Genomic DNA, 22,332 nt, shown 5'->3' on the forward strand with positions numbered 1-22,332 from the left:
AAAGAGAGGACCCGACTAAGTACAGGATCCGCAGTGACGGCCGATGCTATCGTAGCACTAGCGATGGGAAACCCATCGCCCTCCTTCTGATTCCCAGTACCTAAATAGAAACTAAGCAAGTCGTCTTAACTGAACGCTGGGTCAGGCCAGTGGATGCGTCCGGTAAAAGCTTATGGTAGTACACAACTTTACCTGTAGTTCCTTAACAGAGGCCGCGCAGGATTAGCCGAGCGGTCTGAGGCGCTGCAGTCATGGACTGTGCGGCTGGTCCCGGCGGAGGTTCGAGTCCTCCCTCGGGCATGGATCTGTGTGTTTGTTCTTAGGATAATTTAGATTAAGTAGTGTGTAAGCTTAGGGACTGAGGACCTTAGCAGTTAAGTCCCATAAGATTTCACACACATTTCATTTTTCCTTAACAGAGGCTGGCTTCAGCCAAGTTGCAGTTGCATCGGAATTGACCCCTGCGCAAGAAACCTCAAAACCTCCGTAGTCAATTGACTGCTGAAATAATTGAGATTTGATAAGAGTGCACTAAAGTGCAGACCGCATAACGGAAAACAACGACCGGAGATTAAAGTGGTCTTCGGCGGAAGAACCTAAATCCGGTATTATCGTGGCAGTTGATGCTGCTGGGCACAGAGGTCGTCAGTCGTTCTAAAAGCCGATGAGAAATTGCGGGCACGCTAGCGACGCCAAAAGGCAAGCGTTGGTATTGGTATATGCCGAAGTGTGTATTGACAACGAGAAGGCGCCTAGAAGCCTCATCCGAGGGCAGCTGGAGGTATGCTTCCGATAATTCAGTCTGGGAAAAGTAGTGGCCGCCTGACAATTTTGCCAGCAACTCATCAAGGGCGGTGCAAAGGGTATGTACCTGTCACTGACTGTTAGATACTCGTGCCACTGAAGTCACTGCAGAGGTGAACCTTACCCATCGGCTTCTTAACTATCAGTGGTGGAGCCCATTCACTGGAAGAAACAGGTCGAATGACATCGAGCGTCGTCTAATTCAGCCTTGACAGAGTCACGCAACGCAACAGGCACCTGCCACCCCCGAAAAAAATGAGGGCAGCTACACTCTTTTCTGGTAATATCGGCCTGAAAACCGGTAGCACAACTGGATCCAAGTGAAAACAAAGACTAAACCTCAGAACAGATGGGAAAACTGGAAACCTTGCCCACATCTCGTGGTCGTGCGGTAGCGTTCTCGCTTCCCACGCCCGGGTTCCCGGGTTCGATTCCCGGCGGGGTCAGGGATTTTCTCTGCTTCGTGATGACTGGGTGTTGTGTGATGTCCTTAGGTTAGTTAGGTTTAAGTAGTTCTAAGTTGTAGGCGACTGATGACCATAGATGTTAAGTCCCATAGTGCTCAGAGCCATTTGAACCATTTTTTTGAAAACTGGAAATCTGTGTTCCTATGGGTCCAACACACATACCCATACCCAAGGGAGGTGCCGAACCTCCAAGAGGTGGGGGGGCAGGGGAGGGAGCCGCCGAGCCGCGCGAACCGTGGCAAGGCGCCCTAGACAGCGTGGCTACACCGCATGGGCGGAACAGGTGCTGATATCCAACTCATTGGCAATAGAGAGATCGAAACCATTAAACGCATCTCACGCGGACAGGTCTTCGGTGTGAATAACAGATTTGTAAGAGACTGGAGCAGAGCAGAGCGTTGACCTAGGATCGGAAACTGTTGTTTATTGTAGTTAACCAACTTCTGTGAAACCTGCGTGAGGGGGGGGGGGGGGGGGGGTCAGCCCAAGTCCAGATACGTTTGTGCGTTTACTAATGTAACTGCAGGTCCTGCATTCACTTGCATTTTTATCGGTTTGTTAAACACACACGAGTCAATAAACTATTCGCTCAGGGAGACAGTCATTGTAGATATACACTTTGTGTCCATGGTTACCGATGTGTCCACCACATTTGAAGAGGAGATACACACCGATGCAGTGCGGCCTTTCTTTCCACAGCCGGCCGTTGTGGCCGAGTGGTTCTAGGCGCTTTAGTCCAGAACGCGCTACTGCTACGGTCGCAGGTTCGAATCCTGCCTCGGTCGTGGATGTCCTTAGGTTAGGTTTAAGTAGTCTAAGTTCTAGGGGACTGATGACGTCATATGTTAAGTCCCATAGCGCTCAGGGCCATTTTTCTTTCCACACTTGTTGCAAACAGCCCAACGCCTAGGGCACACAGCACATTTGTGCTGCACGAAGCAGCACCGTACGGGTAAGACGGAAGGGGGTGACGCGGGTCCTGTTGTGACGCGGCCTGTTCCTCTTGTAGCCGCAACGATGCTGCCCCATGCGAGAGGCGGTTTCCCTGTCATCCTGAACACCTGCAGTGTGCCAAACAGCGGCTCAATGACCAACTTCTGATACCTCTCCCCAAGTCGCAATCTGATGGCTGGCTTCACATGACACTTCAAAGGGCTGCGCTATATTGAGCACATCCGTAAATGTCTGGTTCTCCCATCAAATTGCTTTTTGACGGACTACCCTACCCGGGGCCAGACGAATAATAACATCACACACCGTGCGGTCAGTGCATTGTTAGTGACGAGTAACAGCCTCAAATTTACAACGACGGCTCAACCCTTGTAATTCTGCACCCCTGGCTTTGTAAGGCGGGTCTGGCATCTCTGACAATGATAAAATTCAACGCGTGTCGGACTGATATGCGTTTTGTCACAGTAACAGGTTGAGAGAAACTTGCACATTTCGTCAGATAATAAGCTGACCTGTTCTCAAAAGGCACAAGTTGACACAACAACTGATAAACGCGCGGCGAAAGCCAAGAAATAAAGAAAGCCCTGCACAGGTTTGAATCGACCACACAAACAAAAAATCTGGAAATGTTTGCGTAACCGTATCTAAATCTTCAAATGGCTCTGAGCATTAGGGACTTAACTTCTGAGGCCATCAGTCCCCCATAGCTTAGAACTATTTAAACCTAACTATCCTAAGGACATCACACACAGCCATGCCCGAGACAGGATTCGAACCTAAGACTGCAGCGGTCGCGCGGTCCAAATCTTCAGCCAATTCATCGTGTGTCGGAATGGACGACGGGTGTAGTGAGGGGACAGCGTCCTGCTACGAGCACGCAGAGCGGCGGCGTGGGGCTGCAGTTGTTCCGCGACAGCTCGCCGCTGGGCAGTGAGGCGCTGGAGTGTTTCTTCCACCGAGATGTTTGTCTGGTGACTAACACGAAGAAGAAAATGTATCGCATCATTGATGCCAAGTTTGCTATAACATGAACAAATAAGAGTTGTGGAGCGTAGTACTTTATAGAGAAACACGTAAGATACAACGAAATACGCGCTGTGCGTAGCACAGAACATATGACTGATAAACAGTTATTTACTGAGATGTCGTAGCGAAGGTGTTATACCAAAATTTGCCAGATTTGTCCATTACGTAAGTACAAAAGCGGCCAATAGTATTAAGAGGCAAGATAGTTTGGCCTTAAGGCGTCGGCACACGGACCGTGCATCCGAACGTCGAGCATTGAGCGTGCCGAGTTTCTGACGTCATAGCGTGGAATAGCACGTTCGGGAGTCTTTCCGAAAGTGCAGAGCAATAGTTGGCATGTCAGATATTCTGAGCGTGCGTCCGAGCGTTGACCAATGAGATGACACAACGCCACCTACGTCACACGCACGCCGTCTCCCTTCAGTACAGAGTTGTGAGGCGCCATATTGGCGTTCATTTCAAGCCTATATGTATATATGCCGTTTCTGAGCACCAGCAAATTGAGAATCACTGGAAAACACGTTGTTAGTTGTGTGATTCGTTCCTATAAAATAATGAGAAACAACATATTCATGGCAAAAGAGTTATTGTAACTCGCGTATTATGAGAGTAGGCTATTTGAAGGCAGGTATACACTGAAGATCCACCAAAAACGCACTGTTCTTGGTACAATTTGTTATAATTAAATTTCAATTAGTAACATAATTATCTACGATTGAAGATTTTAGCAAGTGGTAAGACACTATGATTAACTACAATATGGGAGTTGTTGGTTTAGCGTAATGAGTAACGTCTCTGTCAACGATAGATTTTGTTGGGGCAGTGGTTCGCGTCGTAACACTTCCAATTTTTTTTTCCTAACATTCGCGTTTTTATTAGGTTCTGATACTTTATTATTAGTTTAATATAAGTATACGCTATAATATTTGATGTTTTGTAAATATAAGTTCACCTTTTTTTGAGGGGTGACTATGTTGGATTGGCTTAATCTACAGGACAGCTTGCGCTACTTGTATAAAGATGCTCCTTTTTCTTTTACGCTTCGTAATTCACATGTTGCAAAGATTCTGCTACTGGGTAGAAACAGTGATCAAGTAAGACTGACGTTGGGGTTTTACTAAAGAGTGGGAACAATGAAATAATGTTTATCTGATGCAGAGAAGTATTACAAATCCGTACCGCGCTGTTTGTAATGGAACTTTTATAAGCCTGTGTTCTTAGAGATCGGACTTGGTACTTTCCTTTTCGTGGACGATGGAGGAAATATGCGTTTTAATAGAGCTAACGTGGTAATTTTACGCACGTTCGTTGAGTAAACAGTGTGATTTACGAACTAGAAACATCCCTCAACTGCCGCTGGAGGGCGTTGCGATCGCGTGTACCACGTTGGGGCCCACGTACCGTATGCACAAGTCGCATCGTTCCTGAGCGTTCAGCAGCACGTTTAACTTGGCACGCTCAACGTTAACGTTCGACAGCACGGTCCGTGTGCCGACGGCTTTAGTTAGAGAACGCATCCGTTTTACTCGTAGACGATTGGGTATTATATCCGAAGAATTATTTTATCTTCACTTGGAGATTTCTTCACTGCTATCTATAATATTTTGGGAGTGGGTTGATCTCTCTTCCTGGGCCTTATCAGATTGGGCGCACAGCAGTGCCTCTAGTAGGCAGTGCTCTACATTTCAAAGTCTTTGTCGTCAACATTTGATATCGGGAAACGATACTTGTCGACAGACTATGATTACTCTTACAAGTAAGGAACTGCATGATGTCACGGTGTCAGTGTTGGAAAAAGGTTTAAACTTCGCACCCACGCCTAGAAGAATTCCCACCATGAAATTCATTTCTTCTATTGAACGAGTTGTGTTTCGTCTTCCGAAAGAATAGGCGGAAGAGATTAGACAGGATGTTTCTTGTTGTGACTTGGCAAGACAGCCAAGCCACTATGAGGGAGCCGAATGGCACGCGTTTAAGCTCACGCAGGCTGGCGTGAGGTCTGGAACAGGACACGGAATGAGACTAGCAAAAAAGGAGGTAACTGGTAGAATACTTAACTTTAATCCATAATTGGTAACCGAGCGGGGTGGCGCAGTGGTTAGACACTGGACTCGCATTCGGGAGGACGACGGTTCAATCCCGCGTCCGGCCATCCTGATTTAGGTTTTCCGTGATTTCCCTAAATCACTCCAGGCAAATGCCTGGATGGTTCCTCTGAAAGGGCACGGCCGACTTCCTTCCCAATCCTTCCCTAATCCGATGAGACCAATGACCACGCTGTCTGGTCTCCTTCCCCAAACCAACCAACCAACCATAATTGGTGAACATCGCTCTTGACGGTACATGTTTTACAGCATCAATAGTACTGGTAATGGCGCCTTGCTAGGTCGTAGCTGAAGGCTATGCTAACTATCGTCTCGGCAAATGAGAGCGTAGTTTGTCAGTGAACCATCGCTCGCAAAGTCGGCTGTACAAATGGGGCGAGTGCTAGGAAGTCTCTCTAGACCTGCCGTGTGGCGGCGCTCGGTCTGCAATCACTGATAGTGGCGACACGCGGGTCCGGCGTATACTAACGGACCGCGGCCGATTTAAAGGCTACCACCTAGCAAGTGTGGTGTCTGGCGGTGACACCACATTTCTCACAACATGTCGATTAGAGAGGACCCTGAACTGTTAATTTTACCAGCGGAAAAAGGTAATGCTACAGTTTTAATCTCAAAGGCAGATTATGTGAATAAGATGTATGATTTAAGGATCCGTCATATTGTGTAGTACAGAAGGATCTCACAGATCGCATAAAACGGACTACGATTTCACTTCTGAGGAAGAGATCCTTACATGAGGACACTATCAAAAAACTACGTCCTTGTGCGGCCGTTCCATCTATACGGTTTGCCAAAGATCCATAAAGATTGGGTCCCATTGCGCCCTACTGTTTTCTAATTTGGGTGCACGAACTTATAACTTGGAAAAATATTTAGCGTCCGTTCTCAGCCCTCATGTGGATAAATGTGAACACCATATTTCCAACTCCATGGATTTTATTCAGCGTTTAAAGTTGCTTCATCTTGGTGCCTCTGATTTACTTGTTAGTTTTGATGTGCCGTCACTTTTTACTCGGGTCGCTCTGGAAGAGTCATTGATTTTAATTAATGAAAAACTTTGATATGGAAAAGAACGAATCTCTGCCGACATGTTCTGAAGTCCACCTATTTTTTATTTGATGACAAGTAATTTCAACAAACCGACAGTGTGGCTATGGAGAGTCCTTTATCCCCCATAGTTGCTAATTTTTATGGAGGACCTTGAGGATATGGCCCTGAAAACATCTTTGTTGAAGCCTTCGTGTTTTCTGAGATATGTTGACGATATGTTTCTTGTTTGGCCACATGGAATAGACTCTTTGCACCGGTTATTGGACCATTTTAACTGTCTTGTTGCGTTGCTCAAGGAAATGTAGTTTAGATGAACAGAGCTCGGATGGCGTGTACAGGTACAGCTGCCCATGCAGCTTCGACACGATACCACAGTTCATCAAGAGTAGTGACTGGCGTATTGTGACGAGCCAGTTGCTCGTCCACCATTGACCAGAGGTTTTCACTTGGTGAGAGATCTGGAGAATGTGCTGGCCAGGGCAGCAGTCGAACATTTTCTGTATGCAGAAACGCCCGTACAGGACCTGCAACATGCGGTCGTGCATTATCCTGCTGAACTGTAGGGTTTCGCAGGGATCGAATGAAGGCTAGAGCCACCGGTAGTAACACATCTGAAATGTAACGTCCACTGTTCAAAGTGCCATTAATGCGAACAAGAGGTGACCGAGACGTGTAACCAATGGCACCGCATACCATCACGCCGGGTGACACGCTAGTATGGCGATGACGAATACACGCTTCCAATGTGCGTTCACAGCGATGTCGCGAAACACGGATGCGACCATCATGATGCTGTAAACAGAACCTGGATTCATCCGAAAAAATGACGTTTTGCCATTCGTGCACCCAGGTTCGTCGTTGAGTACAGCATCGCAGGCGCTCCTGTCTGTGATGCAGCGTCAAGGGTAACCGCAGCCATGGTCTCCGAGCTGATAGTCCATGCTGCTGCAAACGTTGACGAACTGTTCGTGCAGATGGTTGTCGTCTCGCATACGTCCTCATCTGTTGACGCAGGGATCGAGACGTGGCTGTAAAATCCGTCACAGCCATGCGGATAAGAGGCCTGTCATCTCGACTGCTAGTGATACGAGGCCGTTGGTATCCAGCACGGCGTTCCGTATTACCCTCCTGCACCCACTGATTCCATATTCTGCTAACAGTCATTGGATCTCGACCAACGCGAGCAGCAATGTCGCGATATGATAAACCGCAGTCACGATAGGCTACAATTCCTACAATTCAACCTTTATCAAAGTCGTAAACGTGATGGTACGCATTTCTCCTCCTTACACGAGGCATCACAACAACGTGTCACCAGACAACGCCGGTCAGCTGCTGTCTGTGTATGAGAAATCGGTTGGAAACTCTCCTCATGTCAGCACGTTGTAGGTGTCGCCAACGGCGGAAACCTTGTGTGAACGCTCTGAAAAGCTAATCAAATGGTTTAAATGGCTCTGAGCACTATGGGACTTAACATCCACGGTCATCAGTCCCCTAGTACTTAGAACTACGTAAACCTAACTAACCTAAGGACATCACACAACACCCAGTCATCACGAGGCAGGGAAAATCCCTGACCCCGCCGGGAATCGAACCCGGGAACCCGGGCGTGGGAAGCGAGAACGCTACCGCACGACCACGAGCTGCGAACAAAAGCTAATCATTTGCATATCACAGCATCTTCTTCCTCTCGGTTAAATTTCGCGTCTGTAGCTTGTCATCTTCGTGCTGTAGCAATTTTAATGGCCAGTAGTGTACTATTTCAAAAGTATTTAATGTGTAGCTGCACTTTAATAAATCCTGTTCTTAATATCGCCTTTCTTATTCATTTTTAAAGTGTAATAAACTAATAATGTAGCAGAGAGATTATTAAATGCGGTATTTATGAGAATTTCTTGACTGAATTGCTTCTAAGTTTCAGGATAGCACTTGTTCTTAGGTCCACTACTAGAGTGTACCTTGGAACATGTTTTCGGTTTGAGAAACCTTAACTTTAGTAAGTATTTCTTATAACATAATAAAAAACATGCACCACGTCAAAAACGAATGGCATCACTTAAAATTCGTATAAAAGATCTACTAAACGACTTTTACGTGTCTGGCGAGACGTGAAAACCTGGGAAATGTACCTCAGTACATGGGTACAAAGGACAGATTGCGTGATTAACATTTTCATATCATTTATTTGAAAAATACTGAAAAACATGTAAGGAAGCTCCTTTCATTTGAGTCCACAGATGTCTGTCGGACATCAGCTTAACAGAGCGATAATCTGCTGCTGGCTGTTCTCCCTGGCGAGGTCCAGCGGCGTTTTCCCGTTGTCATTTCTGGCTCCCTTGTCGGCCCCTGCTTCCAGCAGCGTACTTGCCATCTCTGCATGGCCATTCCGCGCCGCGAAGTGCAGTGGTGTCCAGCCGTACCGGTTCTTCGCACTGTGGTAGGAGGAGTGCGCCAGCAGCAGCCGCACCAGAGCCAGGTGGCCGTGCTCTGCTGCCAGGAGCAGCGGCGTGCTCCGAATGTCGTTCCTGGCGTTGGCGTCTGCCCTGGCCTCGAGCAGCTGCCGTGCCACGGCCGCGTTGCCCTCCCTCGCAGCCCAGTGCAGGGGCGTGGCCTGATAGGCGCCGTCCCTGGCGTCGACCTCCGCTCCGGCCCTCAGGAGACACCTCGCAACCGCCACGTGCCCTTTCTCTGCTGCCCAGATCAGGGCAGTTTTCCTGAAATTGTCGTCGTCCCTCGCCTCCAAATCAGCACCAGCTGCCAGCAAACTCTGCAGCTCGCTGACTGCCCCCTCTTTAGCTGCCTGGATCAGCCTCCTCCCCTTCACCTCTGCAGAGAGGCTCCTGTGCAGAAAAGGCAAATTCTAAAATTTTTGTCGAAATGCACACTTACAGAGGAAACTACAATAGTTACGAAACCAGACCTGTCCAGTGACAACTAAATACAATTTATATACAAAAACGTGTTCTCGAAAGAACAGTTATTGTTGATGACCGTGCAGCTTTTCCCTGAAATAAATGATGACTAACTGACAACCTCAGCTGCTGACAGGTGTTGTTGTTATACCTCGATGTGGACAGCTGAAAATGTGTGCCCCGACCGGGACTCGAACCCGGGATCTCCTGCTTACATGGCAGACGCTCTATCCATCTGAGCCACCGAGGACACAGATGAATAGCGCGACTGCAGGGACTTATCCCTAGGGATAAGTCCCTGCAGTCGCGCTGTTCATGGATAGAGCGTCTGCCATGTAAGCAGGAGATCCCGGGTTCGAGTCCCGGTCGGGGCACACATTTTCAGCTGTCCACATCGAGGTATAACAACAACACCTGTCAGCAGCTGAGGTTGTCAGTTAGTCATCATTTAAATACAATTTTCCCATTCAAGTTGCTTCCGTATTTCTAGTTTTCAGGAAAGCTTTTGACACCGTTCCTCACAAGCGACTTCTAAGCGGAGTTATTGAACGCAATTTTCCGAAATTCCTCCACCAGGGAAGACGAATGGAATATTCCAGAATTTGAAACACGAACATCTGCTTGCATGAGTTTCTTAGAAGTAGATACCTTAGGGGTTGCGAAGCAACTCAAATCGCTTGATACGGGCAAGACTTCAGGTCAAGATTGTATACCGATTAGGTTCCTTTCAGATTACGCTGATACAATAGCTCCCTACTTAGCAATCATATACAACCGCTCGCTCACCGATAGATCTGTACCTACAGATTGGAAAATTGCGCAGGTCGCACCAGTGTTTAAGAAGGGTAGTAGGAGTAATCCATCGAACTACAGACCTATATCATTGACGTCAGTTTGCAGTAGAGTTTTGCAGCACATACTGTATTAAAACATTATGAATCACCTCGAAGGGAACGATCTATTGATACGTAATCAGCATGGTTTCAGAAAACATCGTTCTTGTGCAACGCAGCTAGCTCTTTATTCGCACGAAGTAATGGCCGCTATCGACAGGGGATCTCTAGTTGATTCCGTATTTCTACATTTCCGGAAAGCTTTTGACACTGTTCCTCACAAGCGACTTCTAATCAAGTTGCGGGCCTATGGAGTATCGTCTCAGTTGTGCGACTGGATTCGTGATTTCCTGTCAGGAAGGTCGCAGTTCGTAGTAATAGACGGAAAATCATCGAGTAAAACCGAAATGATACAGGTGTTCCCCAGGGAAGCGTCCTGGGGCCTCTGCTGTTCTTGATCTGTATAAATGACCTGGGTGACAATCTGAGCAGTTCTCTTATGTTGTTCGCAGATGATGCTGTAATTTACCGTCTAGTAAGGTCATCCGAAGATCAGTATCAGTTGCAAAGCGATTTAGAAAAGATTGCTGTATGGTGTGGCAGATGGCAGTTGACGCTAAATAACGAAAAGTGTGAGGTGATCCTCATGAGTTCCAAAAGAAATCCGTTGGAATTCGATTACTCGATAAATAGTACAATTCTCAAGGCTGTCAATTCACCAAAGTACCTGGGTGTTAAAATTACGAACAACTTCAGTTGGAAAGACCACATAGATAATATTGTGGGGAAGGCGAGCCAAAGGTTGCGTTTCAATGGCAGGACACTTAGAAGATGCAACAAGTCTACTAGAGACAGCTTACACTACACTCGTTCGTCCTCTGTTAGAATATTGCTGCGCGGTGTGGGATCCTTACTAGGTGGGATTGACGGAGGACATCGAAAGGGTGCAAAAAAGGGCAGCTCGTTTTGTATTATCACGTAATAGGGGAGAGTGTGGCAGCTATGATACGCGAGTTGGGATGGAAGTTATTAAAGCAAAGACGTTTTTCGTAGCGGCAAGATCTATTTACGAAGTTTCAGTCACCAACTTTCTCTTCTGAATGCGAAAATATTTTGTTGAGCCCAACCTACATAGGTAGGAATGTTCATCAAAATAAAATAAGAGAAATCAGAGCTCGAACAGAAAGGTTTAGATGTTCGTTTTTCCCGCGCGCTGTTCAGGAGTGGAATGGTAGAGAGATAGTATGATTGTGGTTCGATGAACCCTCTGCCAAGCACTTAAATGTGAATTGCAGAGTAGACATGTAGATGTAGATGCACATGAACAGTGTCCGTACATTAACTTACAGATGTACAGTTACATCGACTGCTCAAAATCTTCATCCACTCTCTATAAACAACTTCTGCCTTCCATCTCTCAGGACGTTTAGTCATCATATTTTCTTGTATTGATCCTCAAGAATGAGTTTCTTGACCTCAGAATGCTGATGTTAAGCAGTCATGGACCCAAACTGAGAGAGATTCTTCGTGCAGCTAATGATATGGTTCAAATGGCTCTGAGCACTATGGGACTCAACTGCTGAGGTCATTAGTCCCCTAGAACTTAGAACTAGTTAAACCTAACTATCCTAAGGACATCACAAACATCCATGCCCGAGGCAGGATTCGAACCTGCGACCGTAGCGGTCTTGCGGTTCCAGACTGCAGCGCCTTTAACCGCACGGCCAGTTTGTAGCAAACCTATTCATACTTCCAACTGTGAGATTCAAGACTAATCTCATCTCCAGGTGTTAGAAAACAACTTCCTGTCATGGTAGAAATAAATTTAAGTGCACACACAGACACGCACGCGCGCACACACACATACACACACACACTCCTCACACACCACACACACAAACACACAGTTTTCTACTTTAGTTCTTGTGGCTGCAATGTGTCTAAAGACAACAGCATTCTGCAATTTATGAGGATAAATTTATATATCATACATCCTTCTAGACTTCCATTCGACATAAAACTCCAAAAAAATCTTTGCTTCGTGAACACACTATAGACATTGCACTACCCTCGTGTATTCTGAGGAATACACCATCTCATTTATATGTGACTGCCTCACTACAATGAGTCAAAGACACAGTACCCACAATTATGGTACTACAAACTGTGTGTTCCATGTCATTGGGAGTAATATTTAGCAGATCTTTATAACCTACGCCAACTGCAAATAATTTCTCTGTATTATTCTGCCAAGTGAGATATTACAGCAGACAAATGCAATATCCGCCCATCAATTGAATATTCACTTTCTTTTTCTACAAGTATTATAAGTGCATGTAGATGCTAATGTCGCTGTTTCAACTGAAAACCATACAGTCCATATACTCAAATGGAACGTGGTGTCCTGATAACTGTGCGAAATACTTTTCGATGTTCTTCATCAAATATGAAGACATAAAATGTGAGTTATGACTGAGTGTACGGTGGCCGACAGCCTGGATGTCAGTTTGACCACCATGTTCTTTTAATTGTTGAGACCCAGTTGGAGGTGATGCGCCATTGCGTGTATCTGGTGTGTGCACCTGTTCACCCTGACCAGCGAAATGGAATACTGATAACGGTGCTACTTAGCTTTAAAACACACAGAGCACTTGCAGATGGCAAAGTCACATCCGCAGAATCAAAAAATTATGCAAAAACGAGTCAGGCCGTAAGCTTTGGAACCAGACACATTGGTATACAGCCAGGAAGATGGTTCACCTACAGCCGGCAGGGGTGGCCGAGCGGTAGGCGCTTTAGTCTGGAACCGCGCGACCGCTACGGTAGCAGGTTCGAATCCTGCCTCGGGCATGAATGTGTGATGTTTTTAGGGTTTTTTTTTTTTTTTTTTTTTTTTGTCATCAGTCTACTGACTGGTTTGATGCGGCCCGCCACGAATTCCTTTCCTGTGCCAACCTCTTCATCTCAGAGTAGCGCTTGCAGCCTACGTCCTCAATTATTTGCTTGACGTATTCCAATCTCTGTCTTCCTCCACAGATTTTGCCCTCTACAGCTCCCTCTAGTATCATGGAAGTCATTCCCTCATGTCTTAGCAGATGTCCTATCATCCTGTCCCTTCTCCTTATCAGTGTTTTCCACATATTCCTTTCCTCTCCGATTCTGCGTAGAACCTCCTCACTCCTTACCTTATCAGTCCACCTAATTTTCAACATTCGTCTATAGCACCACATCTCAAATGCTTCGATTCTCTTCTCTTCCGGTTTTCCCACAGTCCATGTTTCACTACCACACAATGCTGTACTCCAGACGTACATCCTCAGAAATTTCTTCCTCAAATTAAGGCCGGTATTTGATATTAGTAGACTTCTCTCGGCCAAAAATGCCTTTTTTTGCCATAGCGAGTCTGCTTTTGATGTCCTCCTTGCTCCGTCCGTCATTGGTTATTTTACTGCCTAGGTAGCAGAATTCCTTAACTTCATTGACTTCGTGACCATCAATCCTGATGTTAAGTTTCTCGCTGTTCTCATTTCTACTACTTCTCATTACCTTCGTCTTTCTTCAATTTACTCTCAAACCATACTGTGTACTCATTAGACTGTTCATTCCGTTCAGCATATCATTTAATTTTTCTTCACTTTCACTCAGGATAGCAATGTCATCAGCGAATCGTATCATTGATATCCTTTCACCTTGTATTTTAATTCCACTCCTGAACCTTTCTTTTATTTCCATCATTGCTTCCTCGATGTACAGATTGAAGAGTAGGGGCGAAAGGCTACAGCCTTGTCTTACACCCTTCTTAATACGAGCACTTCGTTCTTGATCGTCCACTCTTATTATTCCCTCTTGGTTGTTGTACATATTGTATATGACCCGTCTCTCCCTATAGCTTACCCCTACTTTTTTCAGAATCTCGAACAGCTTGCACCATTTTATATTGTCGAACGCTTTTTCCAGGTCGACAAACCCTATGAACGTGTCTTGATTTTTCTTTAGCCTTGCTTCCATTATTAGCCGTAACGTCAGAATTGCCTCTCTCGTCCCTTTACTTTTCCTAAAGCCAAACTGATCGTCACCTAGCGCATTCTCAATTTTCTTTTCCATTCTTCTGTATATTATTCTTGTAAGCAGTTTCGATGCATGAGCTGTTAAGCTGATTGTGCGATAATTCTCGCACTTGTCAGCTCTTGCCGTCTTCGGAATTTTGTGGATGATGCTTTTCCGAAAGTCAGATGGTATGTCGCCAGACTCATATATTCTACACACCAACGCGAATAGCCGTTTTGTTGCCACTTCCCCCAATAATTTTAGAAATTCTGATGGAATGTTATCTATCCCTTCTGCCTTATTTGACCGTAAGTCCTCCAAAGCTCTTTTAAATTCCGATTCTAATACTGGATCCCCTATCTCTTCTAAATCGACTCCTGTTTCTTCTTCTATCACATCAGACAAATCTTCACCCTCATAGAGGCTTTCAATGTATTCTTTCCACCTATCTTCTCTCTCCTCTGCATTTAACAGTGGAATTCCCGTTGCACTCTTAATGTTACCACCGTTGCTTTTAATGTCACCAAACGTTGTTTTGACTTTCCTGTATGCTGAGTCTGTCCTTCCGACAGTCATATCTTTTTCGATGTCTTCACATTTTTCCTGCAGCCATTTCGTCTTAGCTTCCCTGCACTTCCTATTTATTTCATTCCTCAGCGACTTGTATTTCTGTGTTCCTGATTTTCCCGGAACATGTTTGTACTTCCTCCTTTCATCAATCAACTGAAATATTTCTTCTGTTACCCATGGTTTCTTCGCAGCTACCTTCTTTGTACCTATGTTTTCCTTCCCAACTTCTGTGATGGCCCTTTTTAGAGATGTCCATTCCTCTTCAACTTTACTGCCTACTGCGCTATTCCTTATTGCTGTATCTACAGCGTTAGAGAACTTCAAACGTATCTCGTCATTCCTTAGTACTTCCGTATCCCACTTCTTTGCGTATTGATTCTTCCTGACTAATGTCTTGAACTTCAGCCTACTCTTCATCACTACTATATTGTGATCTGAGTCTATATCTGCTCCTGGGTACGCCTTACAATCCAGTATCTGATTTCGGAATCTCTGTCTGACCATGATGTAATCTAATTGAAATCTTACCGTATCTCCCGGCCTTTTCCAAGTATACCTCCTCCTCTTGTGATTCTTGAACAGGGTATTCGCTATTACTAGCTGAAACTTGTTACAGAACTCAATTATTCTTTCTCCTCTTTCATTCCTTGTCCCAAGCCCATATTCTCCTGTAATCTTTTCTTCTACTCCTTCCCCTACAACTGCATTCCAGTCACCCATGACTATTAGATTTTCGTCCCCCTTTACATACTGCATTACCTTTTCAATATCCTCATACACTTTCTCTATCTGTTCATCTTCAGCTTGCGACGTCGGCATGTATACCTGAACTATCGTTGTCGGTGTTGGTCAGCTGTCGATTCTGATTAGAACAACCCGGTCACTGAACTGTTCACAGTAACACACTCTCTGCCCTACCTTCCTATTCACAACGAATCCTACACCTGTTATACCATTTTCTGCTGCTTTTGATATTACCCGATACTCATCTGACCAGAAATCCTGGTCTTCCTTCCACTTCACTTCACTGACCCCTACTATATCTACACTTCTGGAAATTGAAATAAGAACACCGTGAATTCATTGTCCCAGGAAGGGGAAACTTTATTGACACATTCCTGGGGTCAGATACATCACATGATCACACTGACAGAACCACAGGCACATAGACACAGGCAACAGAGCATGTACAATGTCGGCACTAGTACAGTGTATATCCACCTTTCGCAGCAATGCAGGCTGCTATTCTCCCATGGAGACGATCGTAGAGATGCTGGATGTAGTCCTGTGGAACGGCTTGCCATGCCATTTCCACCTGGCGCCTCAGTTGGACCAGCGTTCGTGCTGGACGTGCAGACCGCGTGAGACGACGCTTCATCCAGTCCCAAACATGCTCAATGGGGGACAGATCCGGAGATCTTGCTGGCCAGGGTAGTTGACTTACACCTTCTAGAGCACGTTGGGTGGCACGGGATACATGCGGACGTGCATTGTCCTGTTGGAACAGCAAGTTCCCTTGCCGGTCTAGGAATGGTAGAACGATGGGTTCGATGACGGTTTGGATGTACCGTGCACTATTCAGTGTCCCCTCGACGATCACCAATGGTGTACGGCCAGTGTAGGAGATCGCTCCCCACACCATGATGCCGGGTGTTGGCCCTGTGTGCCTCGGTCGTATGCAGTCCTGATTGTGGCGATCACCTGCACGGCGCCAAACACGCATACGACCATCATTGGCACCAAGGCAGAAGCGACTCTCATCGCTGAAGACGACACGTCTCCATTCGTCCCTCCATTCACGCCTGTCGCGACACCACTGGAGGCGGGCTGCACGATGTTGGGGCGTGAGCGGAAGACGGCCTAACGGTGTGCGGGACCGTAGCCCAGCTTCATGGAGACGGTTGCGAATGGTCCTCGCCGATACCCCAGGAGCAACAGTGTCCCTAATTTGCTGGGAAGTGGCGGTGCGGTCCCCTACGGCACTGCGTAGGATCCTACGGTCTTGGCGTGCATCCGTGCGTCGCTGCGGTCCGGTCCCAGGTCGACGGGCACGTGCACCTTCCGCCGACCACTGGCGACAACATCGATGTACTGTGGAGACCTCACGCCCCACGTGTTGAGCAATTCGGCGGTACGTCCACCCGGCCTCCCGCATGCCCACTATACGCCCTCGCTCAAAGTCCGTCAACTGCACATACGGTTCACGTCCACGCTGTCGCGGCATGCTACCAGTGTTAAAGACTGCGATGGAGCTCCGTACGCCACGGCAAACTGGCTGACACTGACGGCGGCGGTGCACAAATGCTGCGCAGCTAGCGCCATTCGACGGCCAACACCGCGGTTCCTGGTGTGTCCGCTGTGCCGTGCGTGTGATCATTGCTTGTACAGCCCTCTCGCAGTGTCCGGAGCAAGTATGGTGGGTCTGACACACCGGTGTCAATGTGTTCTTTTTTCCATTTCCAGGAGTGTAGATTGAGCCTTTGCATTTCCCTTTTCAGATTTTCTAGTTTCCCTACCACGTTCAAGCTTCTGACATTCCACGCCCCGACTCGTAGAACGTTATCCTTTCGTTGATTATTCAATCTTTTTCTCGTGGTAACCTCCCCCTTGGCAGTCCCCTGACGGAGATCCGAATGGGGGACTATTCCGGAATCTTTTGCCAATGGAGAGATCATCATGACACTTCTTCAATTACAGGCCACATGTCCTGTGGATACACGTTACGTGTCTTTAATGCAGTGGTTTACATTGCCTTCTGCATCCTCATGTCGTTGATCATTGCTGATTCTTCCGCCTTCAGGGACAATTTCCCACCCCTAGGACAATAGAGTGCCCTGAACCTCTATCCGCTCCTCCGCCCTCTTTGACAAGGCCGTTGGCAGAATGAGGCTGACTTCTTATGCCGGAAGTCTTCGGCCGCCAATGCTGATTATTTATGAAAATTTAGGCAGTGGCGGGGATCGAACCCGGGACCGAAGACGTTTTGATTATGAATCAAAGACGCTACCCCTAGACCACGGGTAGCTCCCTAGACCACGGGTCTTTAGGTTAGTTAGGATTAAGTAGTTCTAAGTTCTAGGGGACTGATGACCTCAAAAGTTATGTCCCAAAGTGCTCAGAGCCATTTGAACCATTTTGGTTCACCTACAGATGTTGTCTACCGCTACTTGTACTTCGAATCAGGATCACTGGTATTTTAAGATATTTTGCCTGGCCTACCACGTTCCCTTATTACTACTCTGCTTTTTCTGGGCCTTCCTAACAAGTGGTCACCTCATCATCACTTCCAGAACGAAATATCCCTTGCACCACTTCTACAGCCGTTCTCAAAGAAAGTTTACGCTCATTTAGAAAAATCGTATGCATGCTTCAGTTTCTCGAAGGTTTTGGCTGTTAAAAGATGTACAGCTCTGCACTGTGCAACTCTGTACTGTTGAAGCACCCACCAACAGTGGGAGGGAATCCAGTTTACACGTGTGAGGTTACTGGGAATGGCAGAAGCGTCAATTTGTGTGGGTGTGCCTCCCGCTACACTCATGTAGGCTGACAGGACATGGCACAACAGGTAGTTTGGTGAGTAATTTTCCTGGCACTAATGGACAGTTTGTGGACCTGATGAAAAATCGCTCATATCAAAGCATGACTGTCATGACATAAAATTTCTTAGCCTTTTTAAAAAAAAAAATTCCTCAAATACCACATACAAATGTCTTCCGTAATAACAATGTTTCAGTCCAAAATAATCTAGTGTTATCGTGGGTTGCTAAGCCATATTTAAATTACTGAGTTTCGAAATGTTAACAAGAGACAATTGAATGTTATCATTTAGTCAGAAAACTAAGGACATTACCAAAAAAATTATTCTACTTGGAAGTATTTTTTACTACGTGGTTCCAGAAATTTTTTTCATTTGTAATTTTTATCATACATTTTTTTCCTCTCTCTCTCTCTACTGGTGAAAATTACTATAACAATGTTTCATAATATATTAGGTGGCAGAACAATAAGCTAATATAAAAACGCTATTCAGATGTAATGACTAGCTTTAAGAAACAGTACATTACATAAGCAATAATTAGGTGAAATGAATATAATATACTGAAGAGAATGAATGACTCAATTACAATGAAATCAATGAAGATACACTGGATTCAAATCATGTCAGTGCAAACCAGGCAGATTTGTTGAACCTGGGATGTAATGCTGTGAACCTTTGGCGACAGTTTAAAATTTGTGCCAGACCTTGGACGAGAATCGAAGTTTTTCTGCTCATTGTGAGCACTCATCTTAAACGTTCTTTTCTAATCTCTCACTTTGAGAGATAATTAAGAGGATCCATTTATTCCTCAAAACAGGAGTTTCTTTGACCTTCCTATCCCAATAAAATAGTTGTTCAGTGTGAGAGTGATTCGTCCAATTCAGTTGAAGGATTTTCTCAAACTCTATGTTTGTCTATGTTTCTCTTGTGTTGAAAGCTATTTTTGTCCCACTATCCAGCTCAGCCTACGACAAGGTACTGCATTCACTGCAGCTGGGGACCTCCTAGAATCTGTATAATGTCTCCGATACAGACCAGACCAAAAAATATGTTCTCCCCATTGGCTTGGATTTTTGTTGTCGGTATGGGATTGCTTATATTGTCCCTTGTCAGTGGCATTCATGTAATATGGTTAGTATAAATCAGTTGTGATTTGTCAGGCCTACATTCATTGAAAAGTCTTTCCTAGGGGATTCCAACAAAATGAAAAGATACGAAATAGGACTGAAGTCAGTAGCCTTGATTTGTGGTTTAAAATTCCCTTATTGCAGTTCTCTGTCGTAATACATTTCAAACACTGGAGCAAGACTGAGGCTCCAAGCTGCCACCCCACCCTCATGTGTGTACACAATATCCCACAACGCTGACAGAGTACAGCATGACCGAGCGGCTCTGTAACACCTCTGCTTCCGTCAGTGACATCCTTCGAGCTCTGTGGCTAACGTAGGGGCCAGCATCCCCGGTACTGCGGCAGCCGTGACCCACTGCAGAGGCACTCTGGCCACTGCGCTAGTACTCGAGAGCTCGGCGGGCACGAGCTGGTGGCAGCAATGCATCTCGTGTCTCAGGACACGTTTCCGTAATGCGAGGTCGAACTGAGGACCTGTGCGGCATTTCAGACGTCACTTCAAGTGACTGCCCTACAGTGATGCTGTTGTGGAACCAACGCAACAATGTTTCAAGTGCAAAAGTTGTTGGGTATTTATAAGCTCACGATCCACACCAGCTGGGGTTTTGCTATGTTCTTGTGGTTCCCACACTAAACACTTCCACACATGAAACTTCCTTGCAGATTAAAACTGTGTGCCGGACCGAGACTCGAACTCGAGACCTTTGCCTTTCGCGGGCAAGTGCTCTACCAACTGAGCTACCCAAGCACGACTCACGCCCCGTCCTCACAGCTTTACTTCCGCCAGTACCTCGTCTCCTACCTTCCAAACTTTACAGAAGCTCTCCTTTCTTTCAGGAGTGCTAGTCCTGCATGGTTCGCAGGAGAGCAGATCAGAATTTAGTAATGATGATGAGTAGACACTAGTTCAGGAGAAGCAGCCAGAAGCACCAGTGTAGAAGAAAGTGGGATATTGAAGTACTGAGAAATGATGAGATGAGTTTGAAGTTCGCTAAGGGTGTCGATACTGTGATAAGGAATAGAACAGGCAGTGTACCTGAAGAGGAGGGGACATCTATAAATAAAAGATCGTCACACTTGTTGGACAGACAAACATTGGTACAAGGTAGGTAAATGTGAATAAACCTTCGGTAACAGAGAAAATACTTCAACTGATCAATGAAAGATGGAAGCACAAAAATGTTAAGGGAAAATTAAGGGAAAAACAGGAATACAGCAATATAAATCACTTACGAATGAAGTAAACAGTAAGTGTAGGGAAGTCAATGCTTAATGGCTGCATGGAAAATGTGAAGAAATCGATAAAGAATTGCTCATTGGAAGAACTGACTCAGCATACAGGCAAGTAAAATAAAACTTCAATGAAACTCAAAGCAAAGGTGGTAACAATAAGAGTGCAACAGGGATGCCACTTTAAATGCAGAGGAGCGAGCTGAGGGGTATAAAAGCACACTGAAGGTCTCTACAAGGGGGGTGCCTTGTCTCACAGTGTGATAGAAGAAGAAACAGGAGTTGACAAGGAAGAGGTAGGTGTCTATTATTAGAGTCAGAATTCAAAAGAGCTGGAAAACGTGAGAACATATAAGGTAGAACGGGTACATAGATTTCTAAAATCATTGGGGGAAGCAACAAAAGGACTGTTCTCATCAGCGAGATGAATGTACAAGACTGGTGATATACTGTCGGGCTTTCGGAAAAATATCATCCACATAATTCCAAAGATTGCAAGGGCCGATAAGTGAATGAACTATCACACAATCAGCTTAAATGCTTGTACATTCAAGCAGCTGATGAGCATAATATACAGAAGAATCGAAAAGAAAGTTGAAGATCTGTTAGATGGAAATCAGTTGGTCCTTAGGAAAGGTAAAGAAACCAGAGAGGTGGTTCTAATGTCGCATTTGATAACGGAAGCGAGACTAAAGGAAAATGGAGACACCATCGTAGGATTTGTGGACCTAGAAAATGTGTTCAGCAATGTAAAGGTGCGCGAGATGTTCGATATTCTGAGGAACATTGGAATAGGTTACAGGAAATGATGGGTGAAATACCGTATAAGACTGGAAAATCAAAACAAAATGTTGGGGTTAAATAGGGTGTAAGACAGGGATGCAGCCTTTCATTACCACTGTTCAATCTACATATCAAAGAAGCAATGACAAAAGTGAAGGAAAGGTTGACAGCTGGATTAAAATTCAGGGCAAAAGGATACGGATGAACGACAGCATTCGTTGATGACATTGTTGTCTTCAGCGAAAGTGAATACGAATTACAGGATATGTCAAATGGAATGAACAGTCTAATGAATATAGAATGTGGACTGAGAGTAAAACAGGAAAGTACCAGAGCAATGAGAAGCAGCAGAAAAGAGTAGTGGGAAACTTAACATCTAGTCTGGTGATCACGACACAGGTGAAGTTAAGGAATTATGCCACTTCGGAAGCAAAATAACCGACGACAGATGAAGCGAGGAGGACGTAAGAAAAAGACTAGTAGGTGGATCGATAAGATAAGGAACGAGGAGGTTCTCCGTAGAATCGGTGAAGAAAGGAACGTACAGAAAACTCTCAAAAGGAGAAGGAAATATGCAGAGACATGAGGGAAGAGCCACCATGGACCCTGAGGGAGCTGAAGAGGATATTGCCTTTGGAGGAAGACTGGGACTGGAATACATCCAATACATAACTGAGGCCGTCAGGTGCAAGTGCCGAAAGGACTGGTGCAGGAGAGAGGTTCACAGTGGGCTGCACCAAACCAGTCAGAAGACTGATCACTCAAAAAGAAAAGCCATTAATTAAATCATTTTCAGATTAAAATTGAAGACACTGCAAGAGAAGCGACAATATTTCCAAGAGAAAATTGTGGACTCACTAATGTAACAGACATGTGGATTGAAATAG

At 45.6% G+C, this 22,332-nt stretch overlaps 1 protein-coding gene across 1 annotated transcript in view; it reads right to left on the reverse strand.

Annotated features, from left to right (window-relative positions):
• Window positions 1-8,566: 8,566 nt before the first annotated feature.
• The window catches only part of LOC126210392 (ankyrin-2-like), a 206,142-nt gene continuing 192,376 nt past the window's right edge, over window positions 8,567-22,332 (reverse strand). Inside the window, exon 8 of the mRNA XM_049939622.1 lies at window positions 8,567-9,243. Within this exon, the coding sequence (XP_049795579.1) occupies window positions 8,655-9,243 (589 nt within the window). The 3' untranslated portion in view covers window positions 8,567-8,654. The remainder of the gene's footprint in view (window positions 9,244-22,332) is intronic.

The sequence above is a fragment of the Schistocerca nitens genome, chromosome 10 (genome assembly GCF_023898315.1).
Source record: "Schistocerca nitens isolate TAMUIC-IGC-003100 chromosome 10, iqSchNite1.1, whole genome shotgun sequence".
NCBI lineage: Eukaryota > Metazoa > Arthropoda > Insecta > Orthoptera > Acrididae > Schistocerca > Schistocerca nitens.